Below are 15,017 nucleotides of genomic sequence, written 5' to 3'. Positions count from 1 at the left end.
TGTTTGTGTTTAGAAAGACCAAGAGCCTTAGAAGGGCTCTTAACCCAAAACCTTAGTTGTACCACACGTGTTTCAATGACCTGCAGCACTGAGAGCTGCAGGGCCCTGGGCTCTGTGTTGAGGTGACTGAGGGTGGCAGGTTTTGCTCCTGCCTGGAAGAGCAAAGCAGGAGTGGGAGAGCACAGCTGAGACCTGGTCCTGAAGTTGTTTTTTTGACTGTTCTTTGGCTGTTTTACTGACTTAATTCAGGCAGCAGGGAGAAGTCTATAGTACAGTGTATGACTTTGACATTTAAAAAAAAAACAAATTCTATTATTGTTTTAGTCTCTGTCTCTAAGGGGCTCCCTTTCCTCTCCACTGCTGCCTGAAGAGGTCAAACAAGAGAAGCTCTCGASTGTCCCTTTGCAAGAGGCAAGTGCAGCCCTAGGCCTCAAGGAGSCCGAAAGCAGCCGGCCCCAGCGCTGCTGCCCCGTGCCCAGCAGCAGCACCAGGCGCAGCAGGGGCTGGGGAGCGGCGCGGGCCCCCTGTGCAACAAGGGCCTCGCGCTCGTGCTGCTCCCTCTGCGCCAGAGCAGGGCCGAGCTGTTGCTGCCCTTCCCCGTCCCCTGCTGAGGAGGGGGGAACCAGCTCCCCGATGCATTCCCAAAGAGGGATGGGGAGGGAAATACTTCAGTACTCGGTGTGGTGTTTCCTGAAGCAAGGCATTACTAACCTAGGGCTGCTAAGGGGCAGCAAGAGCAGTTCCTGCAAGGAGCGGGGCTCTGCAGCAGTCAGTTACCGTCCGCAGCACTGACACAAACCCTTGCCCTGTGGGACCGGACCCAAAGTGGTTCAAAATTGTACAAAGAGGAACATAAGAATAAGTAAGGGRGGAAAAGGCAATAGTTTAAGAAGAATATTTCAATATTAAGAATTATATATATTCTTATAATATAKTCAATATTAAGAATATTAAGAATATTTCAAATAAATGGGGTAGTGCTTGTTACTGGCATCCCACCTAAAAATAGTGCACGTACTAGATAGGCCACCTGTTTCCAGCCAGGAAACCTGTCTGTAGCAGTAACGTTTCCTCATAAAACAAAGGGTGGTGATAGATGTAAGGGAGCTACTGAAGGCAGCTGCTACATTAATTAGTTTAAAAAARGAAAAGGAAGAGTGTAGAGAAGAGCCCATCTTTCCCTCAGGGCCTYGCCCCAGCCCTGCTAGAGCTACAGGTCCCACATGGGAGTGTTTTCTGCCCTTCCAGCCCCCACGCTTGGCTCAAGGGAGGGAAGAGGCACCGGGGCAACAARCCCCTCAGCAAGGAGCAGCCCTGGGCAAACGCTGGGGCTGCTGCCCTGCGGCTCTGAGCTGGGCCCCCGCCTCAGGAAGGGACATGTGGAAAGAAAAAACAATAAATCCCATTAATAGGCCAAGCTGATGCAGGCCTGAAGGGTGTCTTCAACTTACCTGATTGATTTGTGCAGCATCTATGTTAGAAAATAAMTAGTAAAAACACACATGAGGCTCAGACTGATCAGGAATGTTTTTCACTTCAACTTTTTTGCCTAATATTCCTGTCGGACTTAGCTGAAGCTAAGAGCAGGAATCTTAGACAATGCACACAGGAACTTATTTTAGGTGTCTTTTAATAATAATGCCACTACATGTYTAAATCCAAAGGCACCAGGACTCCAGTGTATCTGAGCTCAGCTGGGGAGGGGCGGCAGGAGCGCGGGGCTCGCGCCGCGYTAGGCGCTCTCCTGGCTGAGACAAGTTCAAACCCCGCGCAGTGACAGAGCTCAGCCCCTGCAGCACTGACCTGCYGAACACCAGTGAATTCCCGCTCCCTCACACACCAGGCATCGAGGTAAGTGGATTAGATTTGAGTTAAAATAGCGTGAGTTGGTTAGACGTGGCCGAGGGTTAGCTCCCTTTGGAAGATGAAGTGTCAGTTTGCTCGGCCGAGGAGTGTTCTGCGGAAAAGATACCTGGTTTACAGCTGTAGTTGCCGATTGACGTTTGTTCCAGTTATGTTCTATTCCTTCTGCTATGAATACTTAAAAGGCAGTCTTTTAGTCTCAGCTTGAGGCACTCATTCTCAGCTTATGTGGTTCATTGCTTGACTTCTCTTCAGATGTCTCTTGCGGATTTTGATCATCCACTTAACACTTAACTTAGCAAAGTCTGCTGCCTTAAACAGAGCCAAAAAGATACCACAGAGCAGCGCAATCATGTTCCAAGGATTTGCTGTGATTATCTGAAAGAAATTAAAACCATTATTCCCTTTCATCCACCTCAACCAATACTGTGCCTGCTCAGTAACAACCACTTCCAGCTTTCAAAGCGACGTGTCCTGCAGCAGGGGACACTGCTCTGCAGAGCTGCCTCCACACAAAGGCCACCTCCCTTCAGGATCTTCCCAGTTCCCTCTTGCCAGGAAGGACACACACTGGCTCCAGAAGGTGTCCCTTCTAGCTCCCAACTTCTTCTAGACTCTTGAAGATGGTAAATCATTTAAACAATGTCTAGAGATACAGGTAAATTGCCCATTTTACCCCTAGGGATTACGCTGCCTCGGACGCCTCATTTAAAAAGTCATCAGCGACATTCAAAGAGGTGCCCACGAGGCGCAGGCCCCGCACGCAGCCCCGCGCTGCGCGCAGCACCCTGGCTGCCTGGGGAGCACCCACTGAGAGGGGCAGGACAGCTTAAAGCCAAATTCTGTCCAAATGAACCACACCAGCTGATTACTTTTTATTGTTCCCATTTGAGTCGAGGTTTCTGGATTGTCCATTCAGAGGAAAAGTCACTAAATCAGTTTATTGCAGCACTCTTATCTAGGCAAAAAGCTGAGACCTGACCTAAAGCTAGGCTCTGCTGCCATGCAGGGCACCCAGGCTTTCTCTTAGCTTCATGCCTATGTGACTGCAATAAGAAAGGGGCATGTCACCAAGCCAACAAAAGGCTTCAAATGCCCTTGACCCCAGCAGAAGACACAGAACTGGTTGGAGGGCAAGGGCTTGGCCTGAAATTTTAGGCGGGACCTCGCTCTTCCTCTAGTCCCCACTGGGGCCGGGGGATAAGGGCAGGTGCACTCGGGCCACACACGTTCGCGGTCAGGCAAGGGCTGSAGGAGGGACGAGCGCGTTACTCACATCTTGAACAGTCTGGATGAAGGGATCTTTCCACTCAAATACCACAAAAAACAGCTGGTCGCTTCTGGGTTTAGTTCTCTGGTCAATATAGTTAACCACGCTAGTCTGCAGAGAGGAAAAGAGGACATGCCTGTTACTGCCTTTGATTTTTAACGCAGTTTTCCGCACAGCAGCCACAGCCTGGAGGGAGGTGGAAAGAGCAGATCTAAGAGCAGGGTCATCATGAAGGGACTCCAAACTCAGCCTTGCCCTCCCTGGACGGCTGGGCTCAGCCTCCTGCAGCTGCTGGCTGTTCACGAGCGCAGCCCTGCCCAAGCTCAGCCCCGTCGCGCTCGCCGCGCGGCGCACACAGCCAGGGCAGCGCTGCGGCGAGGCGCTGCACTGCCCGCGCGGCCCTTTCTGAGCCCACATCCCTTCGGAGGGAGGAGGGCGGCAGGGCAGAAGCAGCACGGGCGGATTTGCTCCTGCTCGCTGGGAAGGGGCTGAGGCAGCAGGAGGTTCCTGACCGCAGCCCTCCTTGGGAGGCTACTGGCCAGGGAACCTGCTGAGTGCAATTGCTCCAGGGGAGCCAAGAGCACCATYGCTCAGCGCAGCCTACGGCATCCTTGGATGGCTGCAGGTGGCTTTGGAAATGCCTTTATCCATCCAGCTTAAAAACTGGAAGTGGAGGGTGAAGAAAAYGCCAGAGTTGAGCAATTAAAAGCATATTTCCCATTAAGGAGGTTACAGTTTGAACGCAACCCCAAGCACACAAGTGCTGCATCCCAGCTCCGAGATTCGGAGGCTGAGACCACAGGCAGCCATGCGAGCGTGTGACTGGCCTTAAGGGCCTCCAGCAGCAGCAAGGTGCTGCCCCCCAACCACCAGCAGCAGCCTGGTGCTGCCCCCCAACCACCAGCAGCAGCAGCAAGGTGCTGCCCCCCAACCACCAGCAGCAGCAAGGTGCTGCTCTGAGAGGCCCCTCCGCAACCAGAGGGAGTTCTGCAGAGCCTGAGGGCGGGCGGGCTGCACTAACCCCTTACTGCCAGGGCAGGGTATAAATGACCCCAGCTGCTCGTGGGAGGGCAACTGCAGGCACGGCAGACACCCGCCCTTCCCTGCTCCGTGCCTCCCTGCACCCAAGGCAGGATGCTGCTCCCCCAAGGCGATAGTAACACTGGAAGCAGTGAATCCAGCAGTGCTGCTACTCAGTTCAGRGCTGCACATGGTCATGCAGCACCTAACAGCTCATTTACTGGCTCACTTTCTRTACAAACACCTTAAGGTTTCCCTTTAGCCTTCCTCTGAGTCTTCCCTTTCCCTTCCTGTGAATTCACCACATTTTTAGGCTGTGAGCTCCTGGGAGCAGGAGATACCACATTATGTGTGTCCATCCAGCGCGCTTTAGAGCTTCCCYGGCTCGCGTTGGCCAACCCAGGCTGGTCAAACACTTTTGCCTCACGTGCATCCTCCACCACGGGAGTCCCTCACAGTTCAGAGCCATCACTGCGCCCGCTGAAGAAAGCGGCACGTCRGGAAACGAGCACAATTTAACTGCGACGGGCGGGCTGCATCTTCCTGGCACGCTCTCCTGCTTTCCCCTTTGACAGGCTATTGGGCTGCCTTGCTCCGCTTGCATGGGCACTGAACTCTCCTGCACTGCCAATRAGACAAGTGCAACTGATGCCTGAGCTGCTTCAGTTCTCCTGTATTATTAATAGGGAACGGAAACCTGAAATTCATTTCTGTGCCTATTCCAATTCCCTAGCTCCTAGTCCATAAATGCTTCCAGTCAAGAAAAATTTGACCTTTTTGAGGTGGAGTCAGACTTTTCCAGTCTGAGTCCATGTTTTATAATTTTGAATGATACAAAAAAAATGAGTTATTCCCTGTTTCTAAGGCTTCTCAACAGATAAGAGTCCCAAATCCAAACAAAAAGCAGACATCAGCAGGGCTACAAAAGATACCCTGCTTGTGTTCACCTGTTCACCCTAACATCATCCCCCTGGTAATCTAAACAATAACTCTTTCCATTCCACACCATTTTTAGACAATTACTTTGGAAACCACAGCTTGGAACTAAAGGAGCTGTGTTAATATTTCTAAGAAATCAATCCCTGCAGGTCTCACTGATAATACAGTCACAGGCTGCATCTTCTGGCTTCTCCATCACATGTTTTTCCAAGATATGGCTCTAGGCTCATCAAGGTATTAATGCTTTTGCAAAACCTCTCCTTGTTAAGAAGGAACACAAGTAACCACACAGACTCTGAAACTGCTCAAAGGCAAGTGGTGTAAGGAAAGCATTGAAACAAAAGCCAGTTTATAGATAATGCATTAAAAAAAGGAGTTTTCTCCCTCTCTCCAACTCCTGTTGCCATTTGTTGCAAGAAATGGATCTGTCAGTCAATTATCATCCAAAAACATCAATTTTTTGGCAGTAAATAGTTTTTAAATTAACTGACAGTGCTCAAAAAAACTCTTCCCAAGCTTCATTTCTTACCTCTTGCTTGAATTCCACAGTCTCGCTACCATCTTCTTCTTTGGTTTTCACCAGGGACATCTTCACCCAAGTTCGAAATCCTCCGGAAAACTTCCAGCTGGAGTATGAGCTTTCACAGTCCTTCATGAATTCTGCTTTTTCTGGACTAAAGGAAAAAACACCATTTTATTGAGYGCTGCACGTAGCACAATGTCAGACCCAGGAACATTTAAAATACATTCAAAATTCTGTTTAAATTTCAACTGCTAAAACATATTCAACATCTAAAACATCTATAGGTAGCACTAATGTTCGCTGAAGGTTGGACCTGCACTCCTGCTCCCAGCTGCAGAAGACTGATGCGGTTCCTCACCATTTCCCAGTTCTGCATCCCCAAAGGGATCCCTCTGCTTTGCAGGGGAACTTGGTTGTGCTCTGGAGTCTGCTCTCAAAGATGGGGAAATGTGGCCTCAAGCCTGGGAAAACACTTGCCCCCATGTCAGGGCACTGAGGGGAAGTGGGAGATGAAGCAGCAGCTTTCTCCAGTCTCTGATGGGAGTTTGTTCTCTCAGGATTGGAGAGAGGAAAAAAAAACACCTTTGCAGGCTTTGTAGGCAGCAAGGACCACGGTTGTTCTAGGAGGTAGATGWAGAAGACCACCAGGATTTAAAGGAAGCCTCAGTGCCCTGTCGGCAGCACCCTGTTCATTAGGTCTGGGCTACTTSTCACTTCCCAAGGCTGGCGAGTTCGCGCCTGCTCCCTGGGCCCTTGTGCAGAGCAGCAGAGCTTGGGCTGCCTTGCTCAGAAAACAAACACTGGAGAATTGCAAAGCCCAAGCCCTGTAACAGCAGCAGCTGTAGGATACAATTTTGCCCTCTACAGAGCCAACAGTGCTAGCACTTCACCATCCTCCTCCATGATGCCCAGCTTGGCCAATTCCGTCCATCTAGTTCAGCTAAGGCAGACTTAAAAAACCTAACCAGGACCATTCACCTCTTTGCTTCCCTGTGTTTGGCCTGGAGGCAGGAATATGGGCCTGTTCTGAGACACGGATTGCCCAGCACTTCTTTTGTGCTTTATGGAATTGAGAACTTAAGGTAACAGGTTTGAGCTGACAAACACCCTCTTACTTTCTGTTAGAGTGCTGAAGTTGGGATCAATTAGAGCTGTGAGTAACATTACCTTCGATAGCTCGTGAAGGCAAAAGGAGCAGCCTAGAGCAGGGCAGGCTGCTTTCCCCCTCTCTGGGTGCATGCAGACCAGTTCCAATGCAGCCATAGGTGACAGGCTTCGCAATTTACATTCAACACATTCCTAGGCTCTCAGGAACAACCCACCTCTGCTGCAAGGCTCCCATCTGTCCCCAGTGTCCTCACAACGGTCCGCAGCCACAGCTGCCGGGGGCTCACGAGGGCAGGGCGGGTTTGTGCCCTTTTTTAACTCTCTGGCCTTGAGCAATGTGGCGGGTGCAGCCTGTGAGCCCAGGCACACGCGGCCCCATGCCGTCTCCAGCAGCTGCACAGGGCACTCTGCATGGAGCATCCCAGTGATGCTTCCTTGGGGCTCCTCCGCGCTATGTGCGTTTAGCCCCTCGCTTGCTCTCTCCATGCAACAAGCTGGTCCTTGCAGCTGCTTTCTAGTGAGGTTTCATTTGGAAGGAAGGGGTGAGCACAGCAGTGAGTCACTAAAGCGCATGGGGTGATTTTCACTGAAGGGAGATCTCAGGTTTGCAGAGATGTGGCTGGGTAGGCTGGGCAAGGTGGGCAAAGTGTGGCTGGGTAGGCTGGGCTGAGACAAGGGGGCAGAGCTGAGTTTCCGACTCAGCCAGGATAAATCCATCTTTGCAGACACAGGAAAAGGTTCTTGGCCCGTTTGACACAGGGAGAATAAGGCTGGGGCTGTTGGGAGCCTAGAACAGTTTGGTCTTTCAAGAGAAAGATGAAAAGAAGAAAAGCAGAACAGAAAACAAGGCGCTGTCTGAAGAAGGGACTGATCAGGAAGATTTGCCCTGCACCACCTCTTGGCAGATTGGTGCTTTTCTTGTGCTTCTATTCCTTAGCTTTTAGAAACAGGGCTCTTTTTCCTTCCCACACACCAGGTCATCTCTGCAGAGCAGTAGCATGGCACTGGCTGCTCTGGAGGGCAGCGCCTGCTCAAGCCTGGCAGGTGAACAAGCACATATTTGTGAGAAGCAAAACCCAAAGCCATCAGCCTCAAAACAGGACTTCAAGTGGGAGAGAACTGTGTGGTGCAGACAGAAAGAGGAAGCAGTTCTGGAAGGAGAAATTAATACACTTCTGTCCACATCTAGGCAGATTATATCCTAGAGCACTTCAGCCGCTTGGGAATACCCTGATCTCTTTGCCACACTAGTGGCTTGGTCACCCCAGCAGGATGGCAGCGCATCCCTCCAGCAGCCCCGCAGAAGCAGTCTCAGAAGGAGCCCCCTGCCCGGCTGCCCCCTGCCCTGCCCCGTGTCACACAGGCAGCGGCAGCRACGGCAGAGCGAGGAAGCGCAGGGCGCGTCGCCGCGCCGAGGACACACAGCACCAGCACCCCGGCAGGCACGGGCCAAGGCCGGGCTGCGCACAGCATGGCACGCTGGAAAAGCTTTCCAAAACCACGTGGAAAACCCAGGTGGGAGACACAAAACGAACCTTAACATTACAGCCGCAGCTCCCGTGGCAAGCAGACAGCAACAGCACACTGGGCTTCCACTGCAACTGCAGCCTTGCTAGAGAGCACTTCACTGTTTGGAGTAGGGTGTACTGTAGGGTGGTGGTCTGGGGAGGCACCTCCCAACCCCCTGTATTCACCCCAAAGACAGGCAGACATCCTACAGAGGCTACACGCTTAAGTCCTTCTACCTATCACCCTTTTGAAACCTTATTGCTTGCTTTTGGTGTACCGCAAAATTCCCAGCTTCTCCCCAAATATTAATACTACCTCCATATCACACAAAATAATAATGAAATTCTCACTTCACAGCAAAGAGAAGTACAARGGACATCATTTGCCCTCAGCCCTGGGCAAACCAAAGGCCGTGGTGCCCCCAGACCAGGGGCTTGGGCAGTGACAGGCGCTGCTGACGTGGGAGCCCCCAGCCCCGTGCGCCTCGACCAGCCCCACACGTGGGGCAGCCCCTGCCTGGCAGGGCCGCAGCCCCGCAGCGCCTCCTCCCAGCCCACATCCCTCAAGGATTTTACATGTCAAGCCGACAATAGTTTGGACAGTAACATGTTCAGAGGATTATTTTTTTCTTAAACCCATGTATTACACTAATAACAGCTGAGAAAGGAACTTACATTTTTAGCTACCCTTTTTTGGTAATTTGCAAGGGTTTCATTATTTCCTTCCCTGCAATTAATATGGCAGAGGGAGCAGCTGCCACAGTCTTCAGGGGGAAAAACAAAAGGCAGTGGCAGCCTCATGGTGGTGCCCAGGCCAAGGGCAGGCAGCCCCACAGCGCGCCGGCCAGCGCCCAGCTGGAGAGCAGGGCCTGCTCGGGGCGGTCTGGCCACCCCGGCTCAACCCAAGAGCTGCACAGCAGAAAAGCCTCGAGAGGAGCACTTGGACCTTGCCTGGCTCCCCACCACGTGGCAACACCTCGACAAAACTCATCAAGTTAGCAGGTCTCTAAGCACCGTTTGGGTCACGGCTGCTGAGCGTCGCCCCCACGACACTGTTATTGCTGTTTAAAGCAGCAGTGARCTGCACGTAATGATGCCCACAGAGAACCTGTGGTGCACATACAGCAGGACTCTTTCCACCAACTTTAAGGGGGTTGGAATTGTGGTTTAAGATGATGGAATATCCTGTAAGGGCATTTTACAGCAGTCTGCTCATCTAAGTCCAGCCTAAGTGGTTTGCAGCCATGGCAAACATCTGTAAAGATAATTATATCTGATGAGTTTTATCCTATCTCTCGCAATCTTTACTAACAATTAGTCATGTAAGAGTTGCCAGATGCAGAGCTGGTAATATGTTCCCAGAACCAGTAAGTGTGAGACTTCATCAGGAAAATTAGTTAATAGTAGCCCRTAAGTGGAGGCTTAGAGCTTGTTCAAAAGGACAAAAATTTACATTGTCAACACTCTACAGTTTCCAAGGTTATTTTAGTCCTGACTTCCCATCAGCTAAATTCGGCATTGGCTGGCCRGCCAGAAGGAAGTCACTGTTTTCTCTTCTGCTGGAAGCGGACAGAACAAAAGCATTTCACGTAGCATGAGATTTCACAGGCACTTCACGGGTCAGGAGCAAACTWAAATTTTCAACCTGCCCCTAAACTGCCCAGCTCATGCCCTGGGACACCAGGATAGCAATACTACTACCAACACTACTGAGCAAGACAAGCTATCCAATTCACACACAGCCTTCCCTCTCCCAGCCTCAGCTCCACTGCCTTCCAACACTGTGGAGGCMCAGCTCTTAGGACCAAGGTGCCATTTCCCCTTTTCTCCACGACTCGTTCTGCCACCAGGCTGCTGACCAGGCCAACCCRGAGGCAGGAGGCTGGTGCCAGGTGTCTCCCTCGCAGCTCACACACATTCTCAGCAGCCAGATTCACCCTCCTTGGCCCAGTCTCAGCCTTCAAGCTAGGCCCAGTACAATCACACCGCAGCCTCCAGGGACGCTTGGTACCATGAAATCTCTAGTGCTATTTCTGTCCGCCTCCCTCACAGCTCTGCATCCTGCCTAGGCCCTCTATCCCCTACGCCTCTGCATTTCCCCTACGCCTCTGCATTTCCCCTACGCCTCTGCATTTCCCCTACGCCTCTGCATTTCCCCTACGCCTCTGCATTCTGTCTCAAATCAAAGGTTTCTGTTAGACCTCACTGCAACTAATGGCTCTCATCCAGCGTTTTAATCTGGATCAGAGAGAGAACTGAATTTGAATTGAAATTAAATGCAGAAATAAATAGTTAAGTTTGGAGTTTATTCATATAAGCCTGGAAAAGGAGTGAGATTTTAAAGAAGGATCAAGACACGATTAACTCTGTTGCTATTAAAATTAGTGGAAGGCTGATTAATCGCTCCAGCAGCACCAGCATTCAACCCATAAGCAGTACTTTTGACGGCATCATCTATGGAATTACACCATTCTGTGGCATCTTACATAAAACCAGTAATACAAACAGACATGCTTCATCTTTCACTGAACTCACAATTAATCCAACTGAAGATTTGATTTCTATTATAATTAAAAAAAAACAAAAACAAACAAAAAAACACACACACACAACCAACCAACCAACCAAAACGCTCTAGTGTTTTCAGGGCATTTCATGATCACCCTGGCTGGTAAAGTCCACTTGCTCATCACCCACGGCCAGCACACTCTTCTAACTAAGAAAGTAAAGCCACAAATGACTAAAGGGCAGTTTTTGTCACTGAAAACGTCCTCAGTTCATTTTTTTTAGAAGTGTGTTTAGCAACTAGAAACCATAAGACATATAAGTGTACCAAACTCATTCAAAGATACCTCAACTTGATGGGAATTATCATAAAGCTCCTGGAATTTCCATTTAAATAACCTTGCTTTCATTAGCACTGTTATGATAGTGAGTTCAATGAAATTATGGACTTCTCCCTTTCTTTCCGTGCATACCTGTTGAYGAAGTCCTGGAAGGAAGAAAACAGTAGGTAGTCAATTGCACTGAAGTCTTGGTCTGTCCCATTCAAATGAAACTGCAAAAACACCAGCTCCTTTTTCTTCACATCTCGAGGGCCTTGAACAACCAAAGCATATTTCTGTAAGCAGACAGACAGTAAGAATGAGAGGAATCCTCATTTCCTGTTCATGATTTTGCCATCTTTCACAAATGCCCTATAGAAATCTAATGCACACATATTAGACCTCTAGTAAGTACCATCTACTAAAATATCTAACAAGAATGCCAAGGCATACTTAAAGTCCTGCTTTTAATGCAAGAATAAGGTCTTTAAATCAAGATTTTTTTCCCTAAGAAATCTGCTCTAATTCTATCACAGTCATGTGGCTTCATGGAAGGAATTAACAGCTAAAGCTCTTCTACCTGCACTCTGCAGGAGGAAAATCAAAACTGTTTTGAGTATTAAAGCCTGGAAACTTTCAGCTCTCAGTACTAAACAAGTGAATTTGGAGTCTAATGTGAAGAACACAGGGCTCCACAAGATGCAAACTCTTAAACTGTGCACAAAAAGCAATAGTGGCCAAAACAAAATACCAGACTTGCGCCTAGAATTTTAGTTTTAAATAAACAAAATGAGCTACTTTCTAGAAAAAAAATGCTGACCGGATGAATAGCAAAACACAAAGGGGAAAAAAAGCTGGCCAAACAGGTAAACAGTTTATGTCTTAGTGTTTAGTTTCCTTAAAAACAACCTGAGCAACAACTTTAGATGACATAAAAAGTACCATATCTCATACTGTATTTTCTGAACATGTATCCATTCAGAAGCTAGATTTGCTGCATTTTAAGGACACCTTTAAGACAGACTCCATGCACTCATGTTATTGGCTCATCTTATATTCTGTGTCTTGATGTAATTAAATACTTGGGGTCAAATTAAAACTTTTCCAAGTGGGACAAAAACAGTATTCCTCCCCAGCAAACACACAAAAAGATAGAAGATACCCCTATTTAACGAAGGAACTGCTACTGCTTTCAACCAAAGGTAGTTTTATGATAACAAGCAGGCTGCTTGCCGGTTCATTTAGGAGAGAGAAGATGCAAGAGTGGAACAGTCAGAAATGAGGCTTTTCTGGGTTTTCTCAGGGTTTCATGCTACACACATCTACATAACAGCTGATCATCTATAACATTCACACTGACTTTACGTTTCTGAAAACAAAGAGACAAAATTAATAATTTTTAAAAAAGAGGTATTGGATTTTTTGCAGCACTCTGTATTTTTACTTTCAAATTACAAACAAACTAAAGAAAAAAACACGGACTAAGTTTTGTTCTGTTATTATTACCATGGTTTGGTTGGTAAAAGGGTCTGTGTAGTTGATTCTCTGAGTGGTGCACTCGATGTCTCCTGGCTGACCGGGGTTTACCAGAGGTGGAATGTGGTCATAGTAATGATGCTTGCAGCTAAGCAGCCGAGCCTTGCCTGGGTAAAAGGCAATACCTGTTTGGGAGGAAAAAAGTGGAAGACAGCTGATTTCTTTCCCAAGCACATGGATCTGTGTTCTGGGATTTAATCCCACAGGATGCTGGGCTATCCTGCCAAGTTCCAACAAAGAGTTTAGCTAAACCACGTGGCTCCATGTTGAGCAAGAGCAGGGGAGCAATGCCAGCCACATCAGGACGGCAGCCCTGCAGTGCACTGCAGAAAACCTCCCTTCATGYTCTGCTAACACCATTCAAGGTTCACAGGAGCTGCTAAGCTGCACCAGCCCTCCCCAAAATCAGGCCCTCTGGCCCCAGGTGAGAAGACTGCCCAAGTCAGGAGACCACTTCAGGCAAGTGGAGCATGAAGTGCTTCTGTGCGTGCATATTTTCAAATACTGTTTTTTGTCAAAACCAGGAGCATCCATTAAAAAAAACAGGCTGTACCGTATTTTTCTCACCTCCTAGATRGCTAGTAGAAAACAAAACCCCAAAGTAATCCTTTCACGCCACATTTAATATTAGAAGCAAACTCACTTGTAGATAATCTAGATCAATTACTGAAAAGCATAATCTGGGTTATCAGTATGATTCAATATCTTGCACAACAGAAATAGCTTGTCTGTCAAAATGCAAGATGTGAAAATAGTCAGAACACATTAAATCTACAAACGSTTTATCCCCTGCTCAGTGCTCCAAGCTTGCAGCTGGGAATCCCATCACTGCAACAGCAGAAAGCAGTAAAGGGCTACTCTAATTTATGTTCTCTGATGCGGCAGGACCCCTTGCCAATACTTTCAGATTTATAGTCACACTGCTCTGCTTCTTTAAATGGGATTTTTCCCCCCTCTCGCTGTGTGAAAAGCTCACGTGAAAACTCAGGGAAAGGCTGCTCCTACAGTCAGATCCAAGAACATGCTTACAGAGCTGAGTCTAACTGACCATACAGAAAAACAACTAGGGGAAGCTGTCAACAGCATACAACACCTTTTAGCAACAATTGCTGGAGGGAGGTATTTGTGAAATGCCCTGACACTTCGAGCAACAGTGTTATTTTGGCATTGGAAACTGTGTTACAAGYAGCTTCCAAGGCTGCTTGCGTTGCATTTGCTACCCCAGCTCTGTTTGTGAATGGTTACAGGATAATTAAAATAATAATGGCAGTCACTACTCAAAAATGCTTTTGTGGAGTAATCCCTCCTGCAAAGTGCAGCACAGGGCCCTGATGCTGCTCTGTGTTTTTATGCCAACACTCTTCTTCCCAGTCACATGATGCAGCTATTACATCAGTGAGCAATGACCAGCTGTAAACAATGCAGAACAGAAGCAGAAAGCAGCACTGTGACGATTTTGTGGTTGTTTGATAAATCCATCTCCTTTGCTGTCAACAGTACCTGATTTTACACTGCTGAGGTCCTGGTACAGATCCTGTGTGCTACGCTGCTCGATGAAACACCTTGTGGAGTACTTCTGTAATGAATGATCTTCTTACCTCTAAAAAAAGGGCCAGTTCTGGAGTCTGCAAAAACCTATCTACTAAACATAGTATAAGATTCCACAGTTCCTGTCAGTGATTTACTGGCCAGAAAAATCAAGCAACCAACTGGTCAAAAACTTACTTGCCCAGAAGCCTGCCCTATAATGTTAACAATCCATGCAACACACTATAGATTAAACAAGACTAAGTGGAAAATCTGCATGAAAACATTATACGCACAGTGGACTCTGGAGAACTGGCATCAAAAGTTGTTCTGTATAAAACAATCCAGGATAAATGTGAACAGTAACTGGACCCACTTTATCCATTACCAGTCTTACCAGGTGCATCATACAAGGACACTTCCTTGTAAGAGACGGACATCACTGGGTGCTTGAGCTTCTCCCTGAAGTCAGCGATGGTTTGGTAGACAAGGAACACAGCTACAGCCATAAGCAGCAGATAAATGAACAGGAGAATTACTGAAAAAACATTCTTTAGGCAGGTCTTGCTGAAACGCAAGTAGGGGACACTAGGACCCAGTTCACCATCTGGAACCAAACAGAGTAGGAATTAGGACTTCAAAATACAGACTTTTGGGCTGAATTGATGCAATATGCATTTAAGATCAAACTGAGAGGAGAGCAAACCGCCAGCTCAATTTGATCAATAAAGCACAACTATTACTGTTTTTGATGGGTCAGACAGCTGTTTCCTTCTCAAGCATGAGGCACAATCATCAAAAGACCGTGCCTCTTTCYCACACGTTGTATTTGGCACTCTGCTTAAGGACCAGAAAGGCAGAAAGCAAAGGTTTTTTTCCTAAGGAGCCAGCTCAGAAAC

At 48.1% G+C, this 15,017-nt stretch overlaps 1 protein-coding gene across 1 annotated transcript in view; it reads right to left on the bottom strand.

The window, feature by feature from the left end:
* Positions 1-1,665: 1,665 nt before the first annotated feature.
* The window catches only part of TMEM206 (transmembrane protein 206), a 17,678-nt gene continuing 4,326 nt past the window's right edge, over positions 1,666-15,017 (bottom strand). The window contains exons 3-8 of the mRNA XM_026048403.1: positions 14,516-14,725; positions 12,562-12,716; positions 11,209-11,351; positions 5,622-5,766; positions 3,140-3,244; positions 1,666-2,241 (exon numbers count right to left, since the gene is read on the bottom strand). Of these exons, the coding sequence (XP_025904188.1) occupies positions 2,083-2,241; positions 3,140-3,244; positions 5,622-5,766; positions 11,209-11,351; positions 12,562-12,716; positions 14,516-14,725 (917 nt within the window). The 3' untranslated portion in view covers positions 1,666-2,082. The remainder of the gene's footprint in view (positions 2,242-3,139; positions 3,245-5,621; positions 5,767-11,208; positions 11,352-12,561; positions 12,717-14,515; positions 14,726-15,017) is intronic.

Source organism: Nothoprocta perdicaria, unplaced genomic scaffold (assembly GCF_003342845.1).
Source record: "Nothoprocta perdicaria isolate Ctin4 unplaced genomic scaffold, notPer1 scaffold_54, whole genome shotgun sequence".
NCBI lineage: Eukaryota > Metazoa > Chordata > Aves > Tinamiformes > Tinamidae > Nothoprocta > Nothoprocta perdicaria.
The sequence above is the reverse complement of the archived record's forward strand: the minus strand, read 5'-3'. Positions and strand labels throughout refer to the sequence as shown.